Here is a 27,690-nt window from a genome sequence, read left to right as displayed (position 1 = left end):
AATATGACATTATTGCGAATAAAGATAGCTACCCCTCTCGTTTTGTTATTAAACGTGGAGCATCTAAATTGTTGATATGATTTATTGAAATAATTTGGATGTTTGTCAGCAGCAAAGTGCGTTTCTTGAAGCAGAATCACATCAACCCCCAGTCTTTTATAATGTTTAAAGGCCTTATGTTTTTTATTAGGGGAGTTAAACCCCTGAACATTATGTGAGAGGATTTTCAGACCCATTTCTTTTCATAAGAGGTGAATATAGAAAACGAAAGGTATCACATATAAGAGTCGCATAGCTAAAGATTGCCCTAGATAACCCGGGGAACACAGACAGGTCAGGCCCAGAATTAATAGTTTTGTAAAGGGTATTATAAAGCCATTCAAAACTCATAGCATATACCATATATTTGCAAGCATTATAAGCTGTAAAAAACAATGTACACTTGTGAGAGTGTAACATAAAAAATGATATAATCAAGAGTGTAAGTATGGTTGACTTTCCTTTTAGAAAACTAGAAAAGAACAAAAAAAAGTGGAAAAGCTGGGCAACAACTAGTGTTACCATGGGGATGGGAAGAAAACGTAAACCCATCCAACAAAACAAACTGCTATGGGCAGTCAAGCCCATCAGCCGAACTCGAGGTACCAGAACACACCCCAAAAAAGACAATGGTACCCTAGGCCACCACTGCAGAGGTATATCTCGAGACGTCCAAGAGCGGAAATAGGGGGGACAAACCAACGGGGGGGGGGGGGAGAGAGAAAAAGCCTTATCACCAAAAATTTTTACCCATATATACTATATTTCAAGACAGTAGCATATAGAAGAGTAAAGGAAGTAAAAGATCCTGAATCCCCAGGGGGAATTCAAATCAAAAAAGAAAAAAGAAAAACAAAAGGACAAAAAAGATTTCCGCACTCTGTCAGCTCTTAAAAACTATGCCATAGTCTAATAACCTGTGGGAGTATCATGCATGAACTTGCAAGGCTATAAGCCTGTGAGCACATACTAAATCAAAATTAAAAATAAAAAGGGAAAAAAAAAGGAGAGAAAGAAAAAAGCAAATCAGAAAACATCTCTCACAAACACTAGAATGAACCGTCTCTAAAAGGTTGTCTCCATCTGCGCTGATCTCTTCTTGTGGCCGGGGTGGCCCAGATAGGTGAGGATCTAGGGGTGGTTTGCTTGTGAATGTCCGGATCCGCTTCAATTAGGCCCAGTTTGATCAGTAATTCTTTACCCTCATTGATGTTATAAACCACATAAACCGAGCCATTATGGGGTACAGTGAGCTTGAAGGGGAAGCCCCATCTATAACAGATGCGAGCACACTGCAACACCGAAGTGACTTCTTTCATCTTGCGGCGTTTTTCAAGCATGGCCTGAGATATGTCAGGGAAAATTTGAATCTTCACGTCATCCACCATGATGTTAGGGGTATTTCTGGAAGCGCGTAGTATGTCCTTTTTAACAAGGAAGTCCTTAAGGCACAAATCCACGTCTCTAGGGGGTTTATCCGCAGGTGGCTTAGGGCGTAAGGCTCTGAGAATTCTATCACAGGTGAAGGCAGACATGGGCTTGTCAGGCAATACATCCTTGAAGATTTTTGATAGAGCAGGAGCTAATTCCAGAATGGATTCAGGGAGACCTCTAATACGCAGGTTGTTTCTGCGGTTCCTATTGTCAAGGTCCTCTACCTGAGACTGCAGCATACTATAATTTTCAGCAAGTATTTCAAAGTCTTTCCTGAGATCACTATGAGCCAGGGATAGCTTATTATGTTTGGTCTCTAAAAGATCAGTGCGACCTCCAAGCGCTGCTATCTCCTGAGTTAGAGTATTTGTGTATTTATGCAGCTCAGATTGTAATTTATCAGCCAATTTTTCGTACATAAGAGACAGACTTGCATCCAGGTCAGCTTTTGTGATCTGGTGTGAGTACTCACGGTCCCCCTCGGGTTTGGATGCAGCAAGTGGAGGAGAAGCGATCTCTGCAGGCCGGGCAGACTGGGCGCCATCTTTGGTCATTCCTGTGATCTCCTTGGTGCGCAGTAAGTATGTAGTGAGAGAGTGCTGTGGCGTCTTTCCGCGGTTCTTTTTTGATGAAGGCATGCACAGGGTATTCCTCCGGGGGTGCGAGAATAAATCAGCTCTGAATTATCGATCTGGCCCCGGGGAATCGGCTTTTCTCTCTCCCCTCCAGCAGAGCTTTAACTACAAGCTTCCATCCAGCATCGCGCTGCGCATGCGCCCCCAGTGTTTGGGATTTTAGGCTCAGAGTGCACTGGAGACAGGTACTGTATGTAACTTTGTCTTGGGGCCCTTTCAGTTTTCCTTTCATAATTGATACATACTTATTGAGAATCATATGAGCTATAGAATCAGGTAAAACATTAACTGTTTATATTTTTATCAATGACCTAAATTTAGACATACTTGGTTGTCTTTTGGAGTTCTTCACTGACATGAGGGTGACCATATGCTAGCCTCTCCTCTTCATGGTATGATCTTGCATTGCAGTGATTTTTGGCTTCCCTGTGCAACATCAACTTCCTAAGTTAAAAAAAGAACAGCATATGTAAGTACTAAAAAATTCATACATAAAAAGAGAGGGTTAACAATTACAGATGAGACAAATCACACATTTCAGCTCCGTTTCTTCACTACTTGCACAAATGGAAAAGGAAGACACACACAGTAACTAACTGACACATTAAAAGCTAGAAGGTGCCAAATAAAAACGAGTTTTGACCTTTATCCTATTCTATATTTTACTATCCTATTTTATAGTAAGGCTGGTTTCAAATTCCACCACTCCAACACACTTGCCGAATTTCGAATCCTGACTCACACATTTTAATTCTGCCCATGGCTTCATGTCAGCTCCTACCTTCGTACACAGCTTGCCACAGCTTTCCACTTCCCTCCTGCACACAGTTCCCTGCAGCTCATCCCTTCTCTACCACACTCAAATCCCCCTAGTTTTAGTGCCCGTGAACAACCGCAGCCTCTATGATCACTGTGCCCTTCTCCCACCTCACTCCCCTCTCCCACATCACTTCGTATAATGCTCCTCTTCCACCTCATTCTCCCTGGTTTTGGTGCTCTTCTTCCACTTCCCCTCCTACAGCTTTAGTGCCCCTTCATGCCCCACCCCTGGGCTCCCAGTATCTCCACACATTACCCCTAGGTCACAACAATTTCCTTTCCACCTCACCCAGCTGGTCACAGTGCCTCACTGCCACCTCAACTCCTCAATTATAGCTTCTATCTGGTACCTACTTCAATCCCCAAGACACATTAAATCTCCCACCTCACCCCACCCTAGTTACAGCATTATTCTTCCACCCACCTCACTGATGGTGATGAGTCAAACTGCACTAGATTTGGTTCAATTTATAAAATACAGCCAGGAGTAGTGATTTTTAAAAGCTTACAGTGAAACATTACAAAAAGCTCAATACCTTTAAATAGCATGCCAGGAGGGTGTCATAAACCTGTCTGTGAAGGATCTACAGAAAGTGCTTTACAAAGGAAACACGTTTTAAAATTACCTGCAGATGACATGTTATTAACAGCTTCTTTGTTTTGTTTTCTTTTTTCTTTTTTCTTTTTTCTAAACAGCACACAGACCCCTCCAAGGGTCTTTTTGGAATATTTAGAGGGGTGTGCTGTTTTTTTTCTTTTCTTTTTTTTTTGTTGAATGTCATTTGCCAGCAATTTAAACTGTATAGTTTTGTGTAATTTTTGCTGTGGCACATCCAACAGCAAGAATGACAAGGACATTTACTTCCTCTTAAAAAACTTACTAGACCCATTAAAGAAAAAAAAAAGAAAAACAAACCAAAATACATGAGATCCTCCTGTTAATTCATACCAGACCATTTATCCAAGGCCTGGCTGGTCAGGAAAGGGGGACCAGTGTGCTCCCCCCTGCTCAACCATACCAGGCCACATGCCTGCAGCATGGGGGGGGGGCTAGCTGGGGGATTCCTGGCAAAGCACCTTGTCCCCAAGTTGATAGGGACAAGGGCCTCATTTCCACAACCCTGGTTGTGGAGGTCTGCAGGTGGGAGCTTATTCGGATCTGGAAGTCCCCTTTTAATAATAGGGGCCCCCTGATACCAGTTTCCCCCCACATGAATAAGTATGGAGTACATAGTACCCCTACTCACTCACCAAAAAAAATAAAAAGTTGTAACCTAGAAATAAAGTCACCCAAACATTTGGCAGGACCTTTAATAAAAAAACAAATCCACAACAAATGTTGTTAATCTATTATCATTCACCTGCCTGCCACCTTTGGACTTGCCAAACAAAACATGATGCCCAAGGCACACAATTGATCCTGACGACACCACTAGCTAAATGAGAGCTTCCTGAACTCTACAGTATAAGGGAAGGGGCAGAAATAATAGTGACATCATTGATCAAATATGGCCAGGGCCATATTTGGACAGTGATATCACTGTTATCCCCTCCCTCTTGCTAAAAAGGAGAGCGGCTTACCATTGACAGTGGTTTCTAGGAATGCTGCGGATCGGAACATCTTAACAACCGAACGGTTGGCTCATCCCTACTTAATGTTCCTTTCCCCCAGTCACAGCACATCCAAACTAGAAATCGCCCGATTATTGGCAACGCTGATATATCGGGGGCCGATATGAACTTTCCCTGATACTGTATTTCGGAATCGGCCTTTTGATTTACCGATATTGCCGATATTTTCGTGACGTCATTCCCACTTCTGCGCGGCCCATACGTGACGCCATTTCACTGCACGCTGCACTTAAGACCGCCTCCCACAGCCTCGTGTTACAGCCAGCTGCAGTCCGTTCCTGTCACGCTGCCAGCCATCCATCCACCCACAGGCTATGGCCTCAGCCACCCACCACAACAGGGTGCCAGCCCAGCGAGCAAGCAACCAGCCAGCCACTTAGATGACACCAAGCCAGCCACCCACCACCATGACCAGTGTACCAGCAAGCCAACTACCCACCACAACAGGCCAGGGTGAGTGAGTGACACAAAGCCAGCCACCCACACAACAGGATGACCCCAAGCCAGCCCCCCACCACAGTGTTCCAGCAAGCCAGCCACCCACCACAGCGTTCCTGCAAACCAACCACCCATAACAGGGTGACACCAAGCAAGCCAGCCACCACAGTGTTCCTGCAAGCCAGCCACCCATAACAGGGTAACACCAATCCAGCCACCCACCACAGTGTTCCTGCAATCCAGCCACCCATAACAGGGTGACACCAAGCAAGCCAACCAGGCACCACAGACTGTTCCTGAAAGCCAGCCACCCATAACAGGGTGACCGTGACACCAAGCCACCCACCCACCACAGTGTTCCTGCACGCCACCCATAACAGGGTGACACCAATCCAGCCAGCCACCATAGTGTTCCTGCAAGCCAGCCATCCATAACAGGGTGACACCAAGCAAGCCAGCCACCACAGTGTTCCTTCAAGCCAGCCACCCATAACAGGGTGACACCAAGCCAGCCACCCACAAAAGTGTTCCTGCAAGCCAGCTACCCATAACAGGGTGAAACCAATCCAGCCAGCCACCACAGTGTTCCCGCAAGCCAGCCACCCATAACAGGGGGACACCAAGCAAGCCAACCAGGCACCACAGAGACTGTTCCTGAAAGCCAGCCACCCATACCAGGGTGACACCAAACCAGCCATCCACCACAGTGTTCCTGCAAGCCAGCCATCCATAACAGGGTGACACCAATCAAACCACCCACCACAGTGCTCCTGCAAGCCAGCCACCCATAACAGGGTGACACCAAGCAAGCCAACCAGGCACCACAGAGACTGTTCCTGAAAGCCAGCCACCCATAACAGGGTGACACCAAGCCAGCCAGCCACCACAGTGTTCCTGCAAGCCAGCCACCCATAACAGGGTGACACCAAGCAAGCCAGCCACCACAGTGTTCCTGCAAGCCAGCCACCCATAACAGGGTGACACCAATCCAGCCAGCCACCACAGTGTTCCTGTAAGCCAGCCACCCATAACAGGGTGACACCAGCAAGCCAGCCACCACAGTGTTCCTGCAAGCCAGCCACCCATAACAGGGGGACACCAAGCAAGCCAACCAGGCACCACAGAGACTGTTCCTGAAAGCCAGCCACCCATAACAGGGTGACACCAATCCAGCCAGCCACCACAGTGTTCCTGAAAGCCAGCCACCCATAACAGGGTGACACCAATCCAGCCAGCCACCACAGTGTTCCTGCAAGCCAGCCACCCATAACAGGGGGACACCAAGCAAGCACCCACCACAGTGTTCCTGCAAGCCAGCCGCCCATAACAGTGTGACACCAAGCCAGCCACCCACAACAGTGTTCCTGCAAGCCAACCACCCATAACAGGGTGACATCAATCAAGACACCCACCACAGTGCTCCTGCAAGCCAGCCACCTATAACAGGGTGACACCAAGCAAGCCAACCAGGCACCACAGAGACTGTTCCTGAAAGCCAGCCACCCATAACAGGGTGACACCAAGCCAGCCAGCCACCACAGTGTTCCTGCAAGCCAGCCACCCATAACAGGGTGACATCAAGCAAGCCCGCCACCACAGTGTTCCTGCAAGCCAGCCACCCATAACAGGGTGACACCAATCCAGCCAGCCACCACAGTGTTCCTGTAAGCCAGCCACCCATAACAGGGTGACACCAGCAAGCCAGCCACCACAGTGTTCCTGCAAGCCAGCCACCCATAACAGGGGGACACCAAGCAAGCCAACCAGGCACCACAGAGACTGTTCCTGAAAGCCAGCCACCCATAACAGGGTGACACCAATCCAGCCAGCCACCACAGTGTTCCTGAAAGCCAGCCACCCATAACAGGGTGACACCAATCCAGCCAGCCACCACAGTGTTCCTGCAAGCCAGCCACCCATAACAGGGGGACACCAAGCAAGCCACCCACCACAGTGTTCCTGCAAGCCAGCCGTCCATAACAGTGTGACACCAAGCCAGCCACCCACAACAGTGTTCCTGCAAGCCAACCACCCATAACAGGGTGACATCAATCAAGCCACCCACCACAGTGTTCCTGCAAGCCAGCCACCCATAATAGAGTGACACCAAGCAAGCCAGCCACCACAGTGTTCCTGCAAGCCAGCCACCCATAACAGGGTGACATCAATCCAGCCAGCCACCACAGTGTTCCTGTAAGCCAACCACCCATAACAGGGTGACACCAGCAAGCCAGCCACCACAGTGTTCCTGCAAGCCAGCCACCCATAACAGGGTGACACCAAGCAAGCCAACCAGGCACCACAGAGACTGTTCCTGAAAGCCAGCCACCCATAACAGGGTGACACCAAGCAAGCCAGTCACCCACCACAGAGTTTCTGCAAGCCAGCCACCCATAACAGGGTGACACCAAGCAAGCCAACAAGACACCACACTGTTCCTGAAAGCCAGCCACCCATAACAGGGTGACACCAAGCCATCCAACCAGCCACCACAGACTGTTCCTGAAAGCCTGCCACCAATAACAAGGTGACACCAGTCACCAAGCCAGCAAGCCACCCATAACAGGGTGACACCAAGCCAGCCAAAGAGCCACCATAGAATGTTCCTGAAAGCCAGCCACCAATAACAAGGTGACACCAGTCACCAAGCCAGCCAGCCTCCCATAACAGGGTGACACCAAGTCAGCCACCACAGTGTTCCTGCAAGCCAGCCACCCAGAACAGGGTGATGCCAGCCAGCCACCACAGTGTTCCGACAAGCAAGCCACCCACAACAGGGTGACACCAAGCCAGCCACACTGCCAGGCATCAGCCACCAACCCACAACAGGGTGCCAGTGCCAGCATCAGCAGCAACTTAACCTTCAGCAAGCCATTTCTTTAATCTTTTTTGTGTTTTCAAGTTGAAACGGAGATGGATGAGGAGAGAAAGAGTAAAATGTGGTCTGGGACTATTTCTCGTCTCAACCATCTCCAGGAAAAGCAGCAGTGTGCAACACATGTACAAACAACATAATCATGGGATCAGTAACTGCAAAAAACAAAAATACGTCAAATCTTCGGGCCCATCTAAGAGTTCATCATATTGAATTGTATCATGCAGCACAGAAAAAACAAAATGAATATCAATGTGATTTTGATTCAATACCTCCTCCACTATCCCATTCCCAGGCAACAATACCAGATATGTTTGTGAAAAAAAACAGATGTCACTGTCTAGATTCAGATGGAAGATCCCAACTGCTGGACAGAGTAATCACAGAGATGATTGTCACCGATAACCAGCCATTTACAATGGTGTCTGACTCAGGATATAGGCGGTTGATGTCCATCCTTGAGCCAAGCTACACACTGAAGAGTGAGAAGTATTATCAAACCAAAATGCTGGCACAGCTACACCAAAAAGGTGGTTGACAAAGTAAAGGCTAAGCTGCAACCAGAGAATGCTGGCAACTCACTCTCATTCACAACGGACTGCTGGTCACAAACAGTCTGAGTCACTACTCATTCTTACATGCCACTTCATTGACAGCGGATGGACAAAAAGGCAACTGGTCTTGAATACAAAAGTGATGCAAGGATCCTGCACAGCTGAGTACAGTAGAGAAATGTTTCTAGGCATGCTTGAAGAATGGGGAATTAACAAATACCGAGTGATGCTTGCGCAACTTCGAGACAGTGGAGCAAACATGACTAAAGGAATGAGGCTTGCTGATACGTCAGACCTCTGTGTCATCATGGCACACAACACCCTCCAACTTTCAAATGATGGTCTGTCAAGCCAAAGAGCTTTGATTGATATATGTTTTGAGAAGCATGAAGAGATTAAAAATGTTGTGCTTGCAAGTCTTTTGAATCCTCGATACAAGAACTATGCTTTCTCTTTTGATGATGTATTGGCTAAGGCGAAACAAGATATGGAGGTGCAGGAGGTTCCTGCCGAAAAGACAAGTCCAGAACACTACTTTTATGAAGAGCAGAATGTTGAAAAAACAGACAAATGTCCAAAAATACATCAACGAACAGAAGAGAATCTGCTTCATCGTCGTCAAATTGATCAGGACATTTTCAGTATTTTATTGGGGCCTCATGCGGAGGATTCAATTTTTTTCTGAATCTGCAACGATGAGCCTTGATGATGAACTTCATCTCTATTTGAAAGAAGCCGTAATTGACAGAAGATGTCATCCTCTTCAGTGGTGGAGAGAATGAGGCACGCTACAAAAGACTCGCTTCTCATGCTAGAAGATACCTCTCTCTATGCTCCTCTGTCCTCCACTCCTGAGCATGTTTACAAAGTTGCAGCATTGTTTCAACAAAACAGAAGACCTTTAAAAGGTGACCATGGACATGCAAAAATGTTCTGCTTTCTGCATTATAATATTGTTCTACTTAAATGGGAGTATTGAAAAGAGTAGTGTCCACTCCACTCCAATCCACTGTCTAGCTGTTGCCTAGCTTTTTTTCTAGCAGTTTTGCACTGGCTGCTGTAGTTGCAGTGAGTGCCCTACTGCTAAGAGTCCAATCCAATGTGTAGCTGTTGCCTAGCTTTTTTCAAGCAGTTTTGCACTGACTGCTGTAGTTGCAGTGAGTGCCCTACTGCAGAGGTAGTCCACTGACTCAAATCCACTGTTTAGCTGTTGCCTAGCTTTTTTTCTAGCAGTTTTGCACTGACTGCTGTAGTTGCAGTGAGTGCCCTACTGCAGAGGTAGTCTGCTGAGTGACTCCAATCCACTGTCTAGCTGTTGCCTAGCTTTTGTTCTAGCAGTTTTGCACTGACTGCTGTAGTTGCAGTGAGTGCCCTACTGCAGAGGTAGTCCACTGAGTGACTTCAATCCACTGTCTAGCTGTTGCCTAGCTTTTTTCTAGCAGTTTTGCACTGACTGTTGTAATTGCAGTGAGTGCCCTACTGCTAAGAGTCCAAATCCAATGTCTAGCTGTTGCCTAGCTTTTTTTCCAGCGGTTTTGCACTGACTGCTGTCGTTTCAGTGAGTGCCCTACTGCAGAGGTAGTCCACTGACTCCAATCCAGTCTGTCTAGCTATTGGCTTGATTTTTTTCTAGCAGTATTGCACTGCTGCAATCCACTGTGACATGTGTAACATGTGTAGCTGTTGCCTTGCTCTTTTTCTAGCAGTTTTGCACTGACTGCACTGCATTAGTTGCAGTCAGTGCCTTACTGCAGAGGTAGTCCTCCTTCACTGACTCTAGTCCATCCAATCCACTGTGTATGTGTTTTTTGTGTAGCTGATGTTGTTGCCTAGCTTTTTTTCTAGCTGTTTTGCACTGACTGCACTGCACTGCACTAACATATTGCAGTCCACTACTGCAGCACTTTATTATGCATTAATGCACAATCAGATGATGTGAAATGCAAAGCAAATGTCCCTGCGATTGAAGTTTTCATATCAGTTTTTATGCAGTTAAGGTGTGAAGAACGAGCACTTCATGTTAAAAATGTTAATAAAGATTAACATGTTTATTAAGAGGTTTGTGTCAAATTTTGTGTTTTTTTGGGTAATTTTTACATGTGTGAAAATATCGGCCAATATCGGCAGATACCGATAAGCGATCGGCAAAATATCGGTATCGACAACGAAAAAACAATATCGGTCGAACACTAATCCAAACCACCACACCTACCCAGCCATAGCTCCTCCCTCTCATGTTATAGTGCCTCTAACAACTGCCGGCAGCCGTCCGTCCATCATGGCAAATATTCACCCCTCTCCCTGGGACCCCATTTCATTTTGCTCACAGTACACAGACCAATAACTTCCTGCTGACAGTCACACCTCTTAGATCATTACCAACTCATCTTTTTCTTTAATGCAATCAGCTCCTCTGCTCAACAAATGTCCCCTCTACTGCCATTGTCTACAGGCACCTGCACACTACACTCTATACTTTTGCAAGCATTTCAATAAAAGACACAATAAAAATAAACATTGATTTGGATGGTTTTTAATTTTGCAAAGGTAAATGATTTACATTTAAAGGAAGCCTCTGCTGAAAAAAAGAGTAGACTTTTTAGTTTAAATCCAATGGCAAACTCTCGTAATTAAATTATATTTTTATATAATTGTTAATAATATTATATTAGTACAATCTCACGTTTTAGGCATTAAAGAATATGTTACTCCAACATTTCCTAATCCTGATATGTGATTTCTGTCTCATGTACTTGTATGAAAAAGTATCAGGTTCTCTTTGTATTGCTTCCCTTGTGTGAAAAACCCGATGTTCCTGCCAGTCCCCCTGCTTTCCTATTAAAAACTGACCAAACCAGGCATGAGAGCACATTCTGTTCTGTTTTCTGGCTATGTTGGGAACTTAGACTGCCCGCATCTCACCCAAACATTGACTGCAGCATGTCAAACTCTCCCCAAGCTCACTGCTCACAGCACACAGAATGAGGATTCTTTCCTTGCTTACAGCTCACAGACATAGCATGTCTTCATCACTGCTTTCCCTGCTCTTTGCCTGCAGACAGCTTTGCCCTCCCTTGTTCATTCCCTGCAAACTACCAACAAATAAACAAGAATAGCATACACTAAATGCTAAAAAAGCGTTATGGGTTAAAAGCTTTAATGTTAAAATCAAATGCAACTTGGTCACTCACAAAACCAATACAGAAAAGGCATTAAGAGTAGGCTTTTATGCAGGTTGCGTTTGATGTGTTTTTCCAGCGTGTTTTGCATTTTCGAACATGCATTTTTTACATGTTTTTTTTTTGCCAATTGCAAAATATCACTGCTTTGATGTCACAGGGTGTCAGCTTGCATTTTAACTTCCTGTTTCCTCTCTGTTTGTGTGTGCTTTTGCATTAACTGTCATGGCTGCAAATTTGATATTTCTTGCTGCAGCCACAGTTACTGCTGCAGTCTTCCTGGAAGAGAAAGCCAAGGAAGAGAAAGAGAGGAGGAAGCGGAGATATTGGGTGCATGCATTGATTGCCAATAGGGAACAAAGAGGGCAATTATGGATCATTTATAATGACCTAAGAGCACAAGGACAGCTTTTTTAAGTACACACGGATGTCTGTAAAAAGGTGAGTACATTAATTTTATAAACTAACCTAACTGTAATCCTAACTATAACCAAAACCGTTCAAGTGCAGTCCCAAAAATAATTGTATGTAGTTGCTTGCATAAATTACATTGTATTGCCAGTTCTATCAGTAATTGTTTTTTTTCCCCACAGTTTTGATAAATTGTTAAGTTTACTGAGCCAGAGACCTGAGTTGCAGAGACAGAACACAGGGACAGTATTCCACCAAAGGCTAATAATCACTTTGAGGTAAGTGTGTGTACTTTTTTGTAATATGCCCAACCCACATTTTTTATATATTGTTTTACATTGTTCTATAATATTAAACATTGTAAAACATTTGAATTGGGTATGTTAATAGCTAAGAATAGCATATATACCAAGACCACTGTGATAATCAAAATAGTGCAAATATAATAATAAATTAACAAATTGAGTGAAAAGACATGAAATAAATCCACTGTGTTAAACAATGAAAATGAGTGTGTATGATAACACAAATTGCACATTCAATTGAATGAAGTGTCCATGAATGAGTCCATAAATAGCAGCAGATTTCTTGGATATAGACAGACAATGGCACAGCACAACTCCACCAGATCACCCAAAATGTATGTGCGCTTACCAGAAACTGTGGACCCCTTGTTGCAGAGGGTCAAACACGCAGGTAAGATCAGAAACACCAGGCATCAGCAGGAGGCACCTTTTCCACGTATCAATAAAGACCCCAATCTATTATCCTGGGAGATGGGCTTCCAAGTAATGCAACCAGGGAAAAACATTCTCATTCATGGACACTTCATTCAATTGAATGTGCAATTTGTGTTATCATACACACTAATTTTCATTGTTTAACACAGTGGATTTATTGCATGTCTTTACACTCAATTTGTTAATTTATTATTATATTTGCACTATTTTGATTATCACAGTGGTCTTGGTATATATGCTATTCTTAGCTATTAACATACCCAATTCTTCACTATATCATTTTTTACACAGTGGTTTTGGTTTAGTGCAATCGTATATTTAGTAATAAGTATTCATTTTTATCATTCTTCACGTATTTGTGGTGATTGCAGCTTCAAATCTGGGATCACTCCCCCATTGTTTTCAATTTGTCACCTTAAGGAATGTTTTTTTCTAGTTCACTTTAAAATACTTATTTTTGTTCCTCTTTATCACTTTGGGCAGGTTTAGGGTCCGTCACCTTATATATTTTACAGTTGTAAAACATTTATATGTAGATTGACATTTTTTTTGTTAAAGTGAAAGAACATGACATATAACATACAACATAGCCACAATATACTAACAGAATTTTTACATTTCAGATACCTTTGCAACAGGATATTCTCTGTCTATTATTTAACCACTTGCCGACTGCCTAACGCCGATCTACGTCGGCAGTCAGCCCCTCACAGGCAAAGTGACGTAGGGCTACGTCACTAGCTTGTGAGGGTCTAGGGAGCGAGCGCGCGCCCCCGGAGGCGCGCTCCCGCGTGGTCACGGACCCCCCCGCGCGTGTGACCGGCGGACCCGATGTCCGCCGGTCACTCGGCGATCGGCGGGGGAGAGGGAGAATGTCAGGCAGCTTGTGTAAACAAGCCACCTGTCATTCTCCTTGCTGTTAGGATACTGATCACTCGGATCTAGTATGTAGATCCGTTGATCAGTGTCCATACAGCTCAAGCCCCAGCCAATCACAGTAGAAAGCACGCCCCTAGGGATACACACAGCCCCTCCCTCCCAAATAAAGTTAACCCCTTCACTACCAGTGTATTTTTACAGTAACAGTGCATATATATAGCACTGATTACTGTAGAAATGTCACTGGTAACCCCAAAAGTGTCAAAAATGTCAGTCAAGGGTCCGATCTGTCCGCCGCAATGTCGCAGTACCGCAAAAAAATCGCAGATCGCCGCCATTACACGTTAAAAATGACAGAAATCTTTCCCTTTGTTAGTAAACGCGATAACTTTTGCGCAAACCAATCAAAATACGCTTTTTGCGATTTTTTTTACCAAACATAGGTAGCATAAAACAAATTGGCCGAAAAAGTAAAAAAATTTTGATTTTTAAATTTTTTTTTGGGGAATTTCATATAAAAAAATGTGAAAAATATTGCTATTTTTGCAAAATTGACGCTCTTTTTTTGTTTATAGCGCGTGATCAAAAAATCGCACAGGTGATCAAATACCACCAAAAGAAAGCTCTGTTTGTGGGAAAAAAAGGACGCCAAATTCGTTTAGGTACAGCGTCGCACGACCGCGCAATTGTCCGTTAAAGTCACGCAGTGCCGAATCGCAAAATACCCCCTGGTCGGAATGGGGGTAAAATCTTCCGGGGCTTAAGTGGTTAATACTAAGAACAGAGAAGTGCGAGATGCGGGACTTTCAAGATGCTTTTTTTTTTCTAAAGAACATCATTTTACAAGACTGTTAAAATATTTATTAACCACTTGCGGACCGCTCACTGAGCTGGTACTGCGGCAAAGTGGCTCGATAACGTCCAGAGACGTAGACCTACATCGGGCGCGATCACGGCTCGCAGGGCGCGCAAGCCGATCCTGGTCTTATTCGGCAGAGAACCGATCAGTCATCAGATACAGACCAATGATTTTTGGTCTGGATCTGGTGATCGGTTCCAGCCAATGGCATCATGTCCCCTGCCTGTGTAATGTAAACACAGGGAGGGGAAGTGATGTAACTGTCCCTTCTGGAGCTCTTTCGGTTCCAGGAGAAGACAGAGAACCATCAAAAACATGATTTCCACCAAACACTACACTGACACACCTCACATAGGCACTTGATCACCCCCCAAACCCCTCAAAGTGAACACTATATACAGTGGTATACAGATCCTTTACTGATCACTGTATTAGTGTCACTTGTGACCCTTATTTGCGCTTGCGTTAGGCCCAAATAGGGTTAGGGCTCCCGCCATCTATCCCCTAATAAAGTTTTAACCCCTTGATCTCCCCCATTTAACCCCTTCACTCCCTATCACTCTGTGCACTAAATACAGTATATAGGTAAATACTGATCACTGTATTTAGTGTCACTTGTGACCCTAATTTGCGCTAAGCCCAAATAGGTTTAGGCCACCTGCCGTCTATCCCCTAATAAACTTTTAACCCCTTGATCTCCCCCAGTTAACCCCTTCACTCACTATCACACAGTGCACTAATATATACAGTATATCAGATAACTATTGATCACTGTATTTAGTGTCACTTGTGACCCTAATTTGCGCTTGCGCTAAGCCCAAATAGGTTTAGGCCACCCGCCATCTATCCCCTATAAAGGTTTAACCCCTTGATCTCCCCCAGTTAACCCCTTCACTGCGCCTTGATCTCCCCCAGTTAACCCCTTCACAGTGTTCACTATATACAGTGATTACCGATCACTGTATTAGTGTCACGGGTGACACAACTTAGGCTAGTTAGCGTCAGGATCCCACTACACCACCGTTATTTAGCGTCAGTTAGAGTCAAGTACACTAACACACATACACACACACACACCTCCATTACTAGTATAGTGTTTGAACAGATCAATATGTGATCTGATCAGAACTATACTAGCGTCCCCATAGTTTAGTGTTTCCAAAACGCAGTGTTTGCACAATCAGCACTGATTCCTGCCAGAACCTGCGTTTAGCCCCTCCGCCCAGCCCACCCTACCCAGGCAAGTGTAGTAATCAATAGATTACTGTCACTTCCAAAAAACACAAATCACACAAAACCGCTGCGTTAGCAGAGTCAGGCCTCATCTCTGCTAGCACTAGCAGTTTTTTTTGTAGCGGCCAAATAGTCCTTGACAACCAGGTGCTTTTTTACCTGTTAGTCACACTACTGTACCGGTAAATTTAGTTACTAAAATGACCAAACATTGGTACAGAAGAGCAGAGGCTTACAGTATACTGACCATGTCAGATGAGAGCGATGGGGAAGCCTCACTGGCAGAATCAGGGTCAGTATACGAACCTGATGACAGCAGCGGCTCCCTGACAGATAGCTCCGGCGACAGAGGGGTCCCTGCTAAAGTCAGGCGTACCCGACCCCATTCTGGAGTTGCTGAGATGCAAGAACTGGATGTTTCTCGTATCTCGCAGTAGAGTGCCAGTTCTAGTGCCGCTCACACTTCTTGTGATCCGGCAAGCACGATCGGCCTAGTACACCCTGGACCTAGTACAACCAGCACTGCAGTAACACTTGGTGACGTGGCGAGTCCCATAAGTGCAGTTGAAGCTGGTGCGGTGGCTAGCACGAGTAGTGGCCCGCAGCCACCGCGTATTCGAAGACAGGTAAAAATTGGCAAAACCTATGAATTTCTGGACACCCTTGCGATCTGCTGGACTAGACCAGTCAAGAATAGCACAAACTTTTTGTGGGTCCATTAGCCACTTGACGACCGCCCACTGCAGATTTACTGCGGAAAGGCGGCCATTCCTGGGCAAACCGACATAGTACTACGTCGCTCGCTCAGGAGACTCTAGGGGTCGAGCGCGTGCCACCAGCGGCACGCTCCCACCCCCACTCATCAGCCGGGGAGCCAGTGTGTGTGACAGGGGGCTCCGATGGCCGCCAGCTACTCGCGATTTCCCCCGCTGAAAGAGAAGGATTTGCAGCTGATGTAAACACAGCCGTCCGTCATTCTCCCTGAAGTGATCACAGAGGCTATGTGATCCTACTATATAGGAGCAGTGTTGGGGGTAACTAGTTACAAAGTAACTGATTACAGTAACTACATTACTTTTTTTGGTAACTAAGTAAAGTAACTAGTTACAATACTAATATTGGTAACTACAATACTTTACTAGGCTATAGGAGGTAACTACACTACTTTACTAGACTATAGGAACGCGCTTTCCTGCGTTACCCAAGCCGTGCGATACAATCGTTATTTCGAAGAATAGAGAGGGAAGTTTATGACTTTTTGTTGCACTTTATGTTTTATTCTGTTTTTTCAGTTTTTGTTCTCATGTTTCCCAAAGCCTGTTTTTATACAATAAACTCTATGCAGAAAGAGTGTCATGTATCTTCTTCTACACGGTCAATTAAGAAAGAGGAAAGTAAAGCAATAAGTAGTGAAGTTACTTTTCAAATGCAGTAACTAGTAAAGTAATCTCATTACAATTTACAGAAGTAACTAGTAACTAGTTAAATTTTTTGAGTAACTACCCCAACACTGTATAGGAGCATATGTCTCTGTGATGATCTCACAAGCCCAACCTCCCCACAGTTAAGGCCCGTACACACGATAAGAAAATCTGTAGGGAAAATTCGTCCGACGACCGATCTGTCGATTTTTGGATTGTTAGTATGGTGCTTTCGACAGCCGACTCCGACTTTTCGGCTGACAAAATCCTGATGTGCAGGCTATATAATTTTTGTGGTCTGTCAAAACAACGTCCGATTTTCGTTTAATTAGTACAGATTTAGAGGGAAAAAAAATCTTAAGAGCAAGACTAGGCATGCTCAGAGATGAAAGAACGCATACAAAACAATCCAGCACATGACATCACTTCTGAAGTAGAATTCTGTCGTACGGGAAAATTCTTATAAAAATAACCTCTTCACTTTCCACATCAGACTAGCATGCCACAAAAAATGGAAGACAGATTGTTCGATAATCTGATCGTGCGTACGGGGCTTTAGAATCCCTCCCCTAGGCTTACATTTAACCCCTTGATCACTAATAGTATTAACCCCTTTTCTGTCAATGGCATTATTACAGTAACAGTGCATATTTTTAGCACTGATTACTGTAGTAATGTCACTGGTACCCCCAAAAGTGTCAAAAATGTCAGTTAGGGGTCTGATCTGTCCGCCGCAATGTCGCAGTCCCACAAAAAAACGCAGATCGCCGCCATTACTAGCAAAAAAAACCCAATAAAAATGACATAAATCGTTCTCGTAGTTAGTAGACGCAATAACTTTTGCGTAAACCAATCAAAATACGCTTATTGCGATTTTTTTTACCAAAAATATGTAGCAGAAAACAAATTGGCCTAAAATGTTAAAACAATTTGATTTTTAAATTTTTTTGGTAATGTTATTTAGCAGAATGTGCAAAATAGTGTTTTTTTTTTTTTTCAAAATTGTCGCTCTTTTTTTATAGCGCAAAAAATAAAAATTGCACAGGTGATCAAATACCACCAAAATAAAGCTCTATTTGTGGGAAAAAAGGCCATCAATTTTATTTGGGTACAGTGCTGCACGACCGCGCAATTGTCCATTAAAGTAACGCAGTGCAGAGTCGCAAAATAGGGCCTGGTCATTAAGCAGCAAAATCTTCCGGTCCTTAAGTGGTTAAAATGCCTAAGGTCGAGATGATCAGTCTGGATTGTCTCTTTCTCAAACTCACATTTCTTAGCTTTAGCATACAACTGGTGATCACAGAGGCGACTGACAACCTTTCTAACCTGTATTCTGTGTTTTTCCAAGGATGGAGAAAATATGAGGATATCATTAAGGTGGATGATCATAAAAAGATCAAGAAAGTCTCTGAAGATATTGTTGACAAAATGTTGAAAAGCAGCTGGGGTGGGTATTGCACAGTCCGAAAGACATTACTAAGTATTTAACCACCTCCCACCCGGGCCATAGTACATATACGGCCGGGTGGGAGTCTCGTCCTTCTGAATGGACGTTCCGGAACGTCCTTCAGAAGGAGAGAGATCGCGCCGCCGCGGGCGCGCGCAGCGGCGCGATCTCGATGTGCCTGTGTCCCTAGGACACAGAGCAACAAGCCTCGGCAGGAGGGCCCTGTGATTGGCCCTCCTGATCACATGACGGCTGTGACCAATCACAGCCGTCATGTAATGTCAATACAGCCGTTGTAACGGCTTCGATCTCTTCTCCTCCTGACAGATCCTGTCAGTGAGGAGAAGAGAAGAGTATCAATTCTGCAGCTGGGGTGATCAGTGAGTATTTCTAATTACTCACTGATCACAGGGGGGGTCTATGCTGGTAATCAGATGATTGATTACCAGTGCAGCCCTGGGGGGAGGGGATGCCACTAGAGCCACCAGGGATGCCCACCCATGACCACCAGGGATGCCCACCATGGCCACCAGGGATGGCAAACAGGGCTCAGAGAGCCTGCCAGTGGTGCCCCCCTATCAGTGCTGCCCACCAATGCCATCTATCAGTGCTGCCCACCAGTGCCCGTTATTGCCATCTATCAGTGCCGCCCACCAGTGCCCATTATTGCCCACCAGTGCTGCCTATCAGTGCCCATCAGTGCCCCCCATCAGTGCCGATCAGTGCCACCCATCAGTGCCCATCAGTGCCGCCTATCAGTGCCCATCAGTGCCGCCGATCAGTGCCCATCAGCGCTGTCTATCAGTGCCCACCAATGCTGCATATCAGTGCTATCTATCAGTGCCACATATCAGTGCCCATCAGTGCTGCATATCAGTGCTACCTATCAGTGCTGCATATCAGTGCCACCCCATCAGTGCCACCCCATCAGTGCCACCCCATCAGTGTCTCCTCATCAGTGCCTGTCAGTGCGGCGTCATCAGTGCTCATCAGTGCAGGAAAAAACGTATCTAGTTACAAAATTTTATAACCTAAACAAAAAACTTTTTTTTTTTTTCAAACTTTTCAGTCTTTTTTTATTTGTGCACCAAAAAAGAAAAAACCTGGCGGTGATCAAATACCACCAAAAGAAAGCTCTATTTGTGGGGAAAAAATGACATAAATTTGGTTTAGGTACAGTGTTACATGACCGCGCAATTGTCATTCAAAATGCAACAGCGCTAAAAGCTGAAAATTGGTCTGGGAAGGAAGGGGGTTTAAGTGCCCTGTATTGAGGTGGTTAAAATGCCCAATGTGGGTGCAGAAGGCTGTATTCCATTCATCCCCTTCCTGAATCCTAACAAGATTATATCGCTCCTCACAGGTCAAGTTTTGTAAAAACTTTTGCTGTTCTGAACCGTTGAAAGAGTTCTGGAACAAGAGGCAGAGGGTACCTTTTTATGACCGATATTTTGTTCAGTTCTATATAGTCAACACAGGGCCTCAGGGTGTGATCCTTCTTTTCCACAATCAATATACCTGCCCCTGCAGGAGAATTGGATGGGCGAATAAACCTCCTTTCTAAGTTTTTATTAGTGAATTGCCTCAAGGCCTCAAGTTCAAGTTCTGACAATGGAATATATGTTCAAATGGAATTTCGGCTCCTGGTAACAACTCAATCGGACAATCATATGGCCTATGGGGTGGTAAAATCTCAGCCTTCTTGTCAAAAACATCTAAGAAGTCATGATATACGGATGGAACATGATGAGAATCTGAAGTCTCTGGTTGTTATTCCATGAAAAGACCTAAATCTGTGGGAGTTTGTGGTAAACAGTGCTCCAGGCAATAGGTGGTTGGAAATGTCACTGTCCCTAGTCCCCAGTTTATTTAAAGGATTGTGTGCCTGTAACCACGGAATACCCAGAATGACAGGGAATAAAAGTGATGAAATATTGTCCAAGATCAGGTACTCCTTATGGCCAAATTAGTTACAGTTAACAACGGGCAGGTTTTGTGAGTGGTTGGGCCAGATCTCGGGTTTGAACCATCAGCCAGGTGGATTTTCACATGTTGTGCCTTAGTGTGTAATGGAATTTGATGCTGCTTGGCTAAAGTACAGTCCGAATAAACAGCTATATACCCCGGAATCGATAATTGCCTGGGTCTGAATACACCTCCCAAGTAGCTGTAGAGAGAGAAGTAATGTGAGATGAGTTGAGTTGCTCTTTACAAGGTTGCTGGAAGTGACAGGAGTGGAAACAGACTTGCAAAGTCTTTGCAAACAGTGACCAGCTACACCACAGTAAAAACAAAGGTTGTTCTGCCGGGGACAAAGCTTTTCAGGAGAGAGAGGTGAACAGATTAGTCCCAATTGCATGGGTTCCACTGTGGAAGAGAGTAGCCTTGGAACTTGTGGACAAGTCTGAGTGGGTAGCGAGTTGCCTGATCTTTCCGCTTTCCTCTCTCGGATTCTACGATCCAGTTGTATAGTGAGCTAGATTAGATCTGAGAGTGAGGTTGGTGGATCTAATCTGGCAAGCTCATCCTTAAGAGTCTCTGAAAGTCCCAAATGGAACTGGTAACGCAAAGCTGCATCATTCAAGGCAGTGTCGGAACTCCATTTGCGGAATTCAAACACATAGTCTTCCACGGGCCGATGTCCTTGTTGGAAGGGTATGTAAGGTAGTCTCTGCCATGGACACTTGTCGGGGGTCTTCATAGATTTGAGCCATAGCCTCGAAGAAGGAAGAAACCAATTTTAAGACGGTACTGGTCTGTTCGAGAAGACAATAAGCCCAAGACTGTGGCTCTTCCAGCAGCAATGAGATAAAAAAGCCCATCTTGCTGGATGCAGCAGAGAAAATCATTGGTTGTAACGAAAAATAGAGCTGGCAAGCATTACGGAATGCCTGGAATTTAGAGCGATCACCTGAGAAGTGTTCTGGAGCAGGTACTCGTGGCTCTGGAGGAGGGACCACTATGGTGAGCACTGGAACTGAAGCTGGTGTGCAAGCTGATTCATCGGTGCCTGAAGCTGTGGTGGTCAGGTTGCGGAAGCAACCTTCAAGCAAGAGATAACCCTCCTGAAGTCCAGTCGTTACTTGAATTAGAGTTGCGATCTGGCATAGTGCTTCCAAAAGAGAGACACCTCATTCAGTCTCAGCCATGGATGAATGGTACTATCATGTACCTGGTGACGACTGGAATGTTGTGGAGGCCTCTCTTGCACCTCCTGCTCAACACTCCTAAAGGTGGAAACAGAGTGTGAGGGCACGGAGAGGCACGAGTGCCGGAGTAGCTGGCTGGTGAAGTCTGCATCTAGGTGGATGAAGCTGGGGGTTGCAGTCCTAGGAACAGGATACTGAAGCAGCTTGGCACCAGAACAGGGGATTGTAGCAGAGCCGATATGCAGGCAGCGACCAGCAGCAGCTGGGTAACAGGGGGCCAAGTCAGCAGACAAATCAAAGTCCAGGTAGCAGGCCAAGATTGGTAACAGCCGGGCAGCGCAGTACAGAATCAGCAGGCAAAGACAAGTCCAGTAAACAGGCCAAGGTCAAAGAGCTCAGGTGAACAAGGGTAATGCAGGAGCAAACGATGAGTCCAGGAGGAGGCCGGGTCATACACAGGTAAGCAGGTTCAGTGGATCAGGTCACAGTAATACAGTTACAAGCTGAAGTGTGGACCCTGGCCGCCGCTCATCTCCAGCTGTGCGGTCCAGTCATCAACCGGCCACCAACCAGCACTGGTTCCCGGCTCGGGGGTTGGGGACCCTGCCCTATACAGCAGCTCTGACCTTTGAATGTGAAGCTATGAAAGCTAGTAGTCTCTGAAAAAGCACCGCTAAGGTGGAAAGCTGACCCTTAATATTCCCCAGGGCCAAGGACTTAACCAATCCTAAATGGAGGAAGATAAAACCCGTCCCATTAAAGTTTTTCAATAATTTTTATTGTGGTGTTTTAAACATCTTACAAAAACATATACAATAAATGTCAACAAGAGGATGCACCCTATGAAGTAATCAATGACCTTATTGTAATAACCAGGCTACATATAAGGCAATAAAATCATGCCTATTTTTCTAGTTTATTAGTAAGACCTGTGTTTTGCAGTGGGGGAGGAGCATTTTCAGTTTGTGGTTTTGCCCTTTGTAATTCAGGGCTGTTGCAGCTCAACGTCTTGACAGCATGGAGCAAACAAACTATATCCTTGGCTCACCCCTGTGTCTGAGCACCAAAACAAAGTTAGCCTTGGAGTGGGGGATTTGCAGTCCAGTTTGCAGGAAAGTTGTGTTAGGCACTGATGATGGACATCTTCCTGTCAGTATGGGAAGTGTTCTGTGATTGCCTGTTAGTTTAGGGTACAAAGTCATCAGAGGAAGCCCTGGAGCTCAGGGCGATTCGGTTTACCCCCTGCCACTGAACCCGGCCTACTCTGGGGACATACAATCAGGGCCCAATCAGAAAATACCACAGTAGTATACATAAATCATCAAGCCAGTACAAAGAGTCAAGCCCCTGTCAGAGAAGCGGAGCTTATTGTTCCAGTGCTGTCCATCGTGCTCTTTCTAGACAGAGGGGACAAGGTGTTGTGGAAGTTGCATATTTGACAGTGGCTCACTAAATGATAGCTTTCTTTTGTAAAGATTTTGGAAGGAAGTTTGGCCAAGCCTACCCCCCCTTCAAAGTCACTGTACAATGGATAAACAGCCCTTTTGTTCTCAGGACAAATGGTGTTGGTTTGGGGGGATGGTATATTCTTTAATCACAAGTCTAAATGACTTCTCAAAGCTGCAAGTTTGCAGTCTCAAACGGAACATCCATGAAGCAAGAAGCTAAACCTGACTTCCCTGAGCCATGTGCATTGGAATGAGACTCCATGGCTGCTAACTTCTTTTTAGCTAAGTATATTTGCTTTATCTTTATCTGTATCTGCTAGTCTTGTATTATGCTCCTAAATATTGTAATAGTTTTGTATGTACAGATTGTTTTTGCATAGTAAAAGCACATTTATATACCACAAAGGTCTAAGTTTCCTTGGTTGTACCGCAAAGTAACGTTGCTAGAAACGCACACAAAACATTTGGGGGCTCTGTCCGCGATTTGCGCTATAAATTCAACTGAAACAGACCTGTTTTCTGTGGGGTGTTGTGTAGCTTGTGCTAGGTAAAAAATGCTGCGTAAGCTGTTTAGGAAAAGCAAGGCTGCAGAGGTTTCTGGTGTCCAGAAGGAAATGTGCAGTTTACCTATCTGGGCCAGAGACAATGAGTGGGAGTCTATTGCTAAAGTATTTGCAAAGTATGCTTCTCCTTTGAATAAGACTTGGGGTGGTAAAATCTCAGATCATTTTGTAGATTTTAGCCTTAAGGGGTTGGATTTAAGTAAAGCAGAGAAGAGGACAGTTTCCACAGTAGGTTGGTATTTTCTTCATGCTCTCTATACAGAATCACAGAGAAGGTAGAAGGCAGAGGCAGAAGTTAAGTTATTGAAAGACCAGCTAGCAGTTGCTTCAGAGTGTGTGCGTTCAACTGCTAGTAGGGCTGATGATTTGCAAGAGCGGTGTGCAGCCCTTATGACCAAATCAATTAATGCCTTAAGGAAAAGAAAGGGACGTAAACCTGTTAGTAAAGCCAGGGTACGTGCCATTGTCACATCCCAAAACTGGGATTGTGAGGATGTCTCCTCCAATGATAGTGAGGATGAGGAGATAGAATTTGATGTTTCTGATGATGATCATCCAATGGGAAAGAAAAAGTGTGACAGACCTCTCATTACTAAGCATAGGAAAAAGGAACATGATAGAGAGGATATGGCAGATGGGGAGGTGCATTATCGCAACCCCAGAGATGTTGAATTTGAAGAAGTCAGGGAGTTTACACAAACTGAACTCCATGAGCTGGCAAAACAATACAAACAAAGGTCCGGGGAACCCCTATTGAGTTGGCTCCTACTTTGGGGGATGAAGGGGCGGACAGTGTTGTTTTGTCAGGCAAGGAAGCAGTGGCTTTGGGAGTGTTAACCCATGATCCACAATTGCGTCAGGCCATGCGAAAAGCCCGAGAGTTTAGTGTGAATTTTTCACTCTTAGACCTCGTGAGAGATGGTATAGTCCGAGTAATCCTAGTGACCTGGAAAATACCTACTCGTGGAGAACATTAGGAGAGGGTATTTCCAGGTTACGTGAGATGGGTTGTATAACCGGATTAAATACATTTCCAGAATGGATGGGTCCAGATATGGAACCCTTCACGTCTGCTCTGCGCTCTAAGCTAATGAAGTCTGCACCATTTAATCTCAGGACTCCTTTATTGTCTTTGCTGGGAGGCCTGGGTTTAAACAGCAAAATTCATGAAGCAACAACCCTTTTAAGCCAGTTGGGGGAGCTAGAGGAGACTAAAACAAAACCTGTCAGGGCAGTAGATAAGGTCAGACAGGAAGAGAACAGGCTGAAAAGAACTTTTAAAGAGAAGAAAGGGAATGTGGGAGAGAAGACAGGAGGTGAAGAGAAAACCAGGCTAGTTATCTCTAGGAAACAAATGTGGGTGGACCTATTAAAGGCAGGAGTACCTAAAAGTGAGATAGATGGCATCTCTACTGCTGAAATTTTGAAGTGGTGGAAACATTTAGTGGGGAAAACTGTCAGGGTTAGAAACACTACTCCTAGTGAAGATAACATCAGCCTAGATTTAGAGACAGCAGAACAGACCCCTCCTGTTAGTCCCAAACCCATTCCCAAAACTGAACATGAACCCAAACCCAAATCCCTTTATCCTGGGGAGGAGTTAGAGAGAATTAGAAAAGGGGATTGGGAGGTCCCTTATCCTTTATGAAGGGAAGGTGGGTCTCCTGTAATAGCAATAAGAACAGTGACAGCAGGAGACCGACGCCCATATGCTCCTGTCACTGTATGGTGGGGGAAGTCGTCTCCTCCTACACATGTCATGGCTTTAGTGGATACTGGAGCTGAAGTTACACTTTTGCAAGGAGATCCTTCCCATCACAAAGGAGAAGTGATTTATGTAGAAGGTTTGGGAGGGCAAACCACACCAGCAGTTAGGACACGGGTGAAATTGGCTATTGGCAAGGGACCAGGATTTTGGACAAATGTTTTGGTATCAGAGTTACCTGAAAATATTCTTGGGATGGATGTACTTCAAGGTCAGTCTATTCAGACTGAACAAGGTACATTCACATTCGGGTATCCTGATAAAACGTATCTGGTCAGAGCGGTGAAGGCTGTGGTCAGAGGTCATGCAAAATGGACCCCTGTCTTTATTCCTCCACCAGAGAAGCCAGTCTGTCTCAAGCAATACAGACTTCCTGGAGGCCACAAAGAAATTGGGGAGACTATTCATGAACTGTTAAGAGTAGGGATCCTTAGACCTGCTGTAAGTCCATTCTCATCTCCGGTGTTCCCAGTAAAGAAACCTGATGGGACATATAGAATGACTGTGGATTACAGAGGTCTAAACAAAGTGGCACCTCCATTAAAGTCAGCTGTACCGGATATGATCTCAATCATTGAGAAAATTGCTAAAGAGGCAGGAGAATATCATGCTGTGATAGACCTGGCTAATGCTTTCTTTTCGATTCCAATAGACCCAGAGTGTCAGAACCAGTTTTCCTTTGTGTGGAATGGCCGCCAGTACACTTTCACTGTTCTTCCTCAAGGATACCTTCATTCTCCAACGATTTGTCATGGACTGATTGCCCGAGATTTAAGCACCCTAAATCTGAAAGTCGCTGTGTTTCACTACATTGATGACATCATGATCTCTGAAACAAAGGAAGATGTAACTGAAGCACTGCACCTGCTGATACAGCACATGGAGAACAGAGGGTGGGCTATCAACAGAGACAAAGTCCAAGGACCTGCCAAAGAGGTGAAATTCCTGGAAATGATGTGGACTGGGCCACAGAGGAAAATTCCAGAGACAGTTGTGCAAACTATCCAGGCATTGTTGCCACCTACTACCAAAAAGGAGGCACAGAAGTTCATTGGAGTTGTGGGATTCTGGAGCTCATTCATCCCACATCTTGGACTGATTCTGAGGCCTATATACAATGTCACAAGGAAAAAGACTGAGTTCACATGGGGTTCAGAGCAGCGGACCGCATTCCTGGCTGCTAAAGAAGCCATTTTGCAGCATCAAGGATTGGGACCTGTGAGACAAGGAGTACCATTTCAGCTGGATGTAGTGGAGCAGGATGGTACAATATCTTGGAGTCTGTGGCAGCCAAATGAAAAGAAGGGACTGAGAGCAATACCCATTGGATTTTGGTCCAAACAACTTACTGGGGCACAGAAAAGATACACGCCCCTAGAGAAGTACCTGTTTGGGGCCTACACAGCACTTCAACACGTAGAGACCATTACAGGAAAGGACACAGTCACCATCCATACTGCATTGCCAATAGCAGGATGGGTGAGAGATGATGGACTGACCACTAGGGCAGCTGTAGCCCAGAACCAAACACTGATGAAATGGAAATGGTACCTTCAGGAAAGAGGGGGTATTGCAGCTGGGGATGTCAGAGACATTTCAAAACAGTTGGCTGGGCTTGTCACTTTTACCAGCACCCATACAGAAGAAGAAATTCCTGTGCTGCATCCCCCATTCACGAGGCTCCACCCTTTGAGTCTTTGTCCGATAAGATGAAGGAGTCAGCATGGTTCACTGATGGTTCAGCCATAGTCACCTCGTCTGGGCGTAAATGGACAGCAGCAGCCTACAACCCGAGTACAGACACAGTCCTGCAGGAGACCGGAATTGGAGGGTCCAGTCAGTATGCAGAGTTGAAAGCTGTAGTGATGACTCTTCAGGAGGATCTTTCTTCCCATGTCACTATCTACACTGACAGCTGGGCGGTCTTTAAAGGACTGACAACTTGGATGCCCACGTGGAAGTCCAATGAATGGTTGATTCATGGAAAGGTGGTGTGTGGAGGCAAGGAAGTCTGGGACTTCATCTGGAAGGAAGCTCACTCCCGCACCATAAAAGTGGGGCATGTTGATGCACATGTGCCCCTGGTCCCAGACTTTGAGAACTATAACAGAGTGGCAGACGAAATTGCCAAGGTGAATGCAGTTGTGCCAATTGATCCTGTCTTGATGAA

At 45.2% G+C, this 27,690-nt stretch overlaps 1 protein-coding gene across 1 annotated transcript in view; it reads right to left on the bottom strand.

Moving 5' to 3' along the window:
* The window catches only part of SLC4A9 (solute carrier family 4 member 9), a 1,068,229-nt gene that overhangs the window by 730,311 nt on the left and 310,228 nt on the right, over positions 1–27,690 (bottom strand). Inside the window, 1 exon segment of the mRNA XM_082254102.1 lies at positions 2,436–2,552. Coding sequence (XP_082110228.1) covers positions 2,436–2,552 — 117 coding nt within the window.

The sequence above is a fragment of the Pelophylax lessonae genome (genome assembly GCF_965119305.1).
Source record: "Pelophylax lessonae genome assembly, chromosome: 4".
Lineage (NCBI taxonomy): Eukaryota > Metazoa > Chordata > Amphibia > Anura > Ranidae > Pelophylax > Pelophylax lessonae.
Note: the sequence above shows the minus strand (reverse complement) of the source record. Positions and strands in the feature narration are given on the sequence as shown.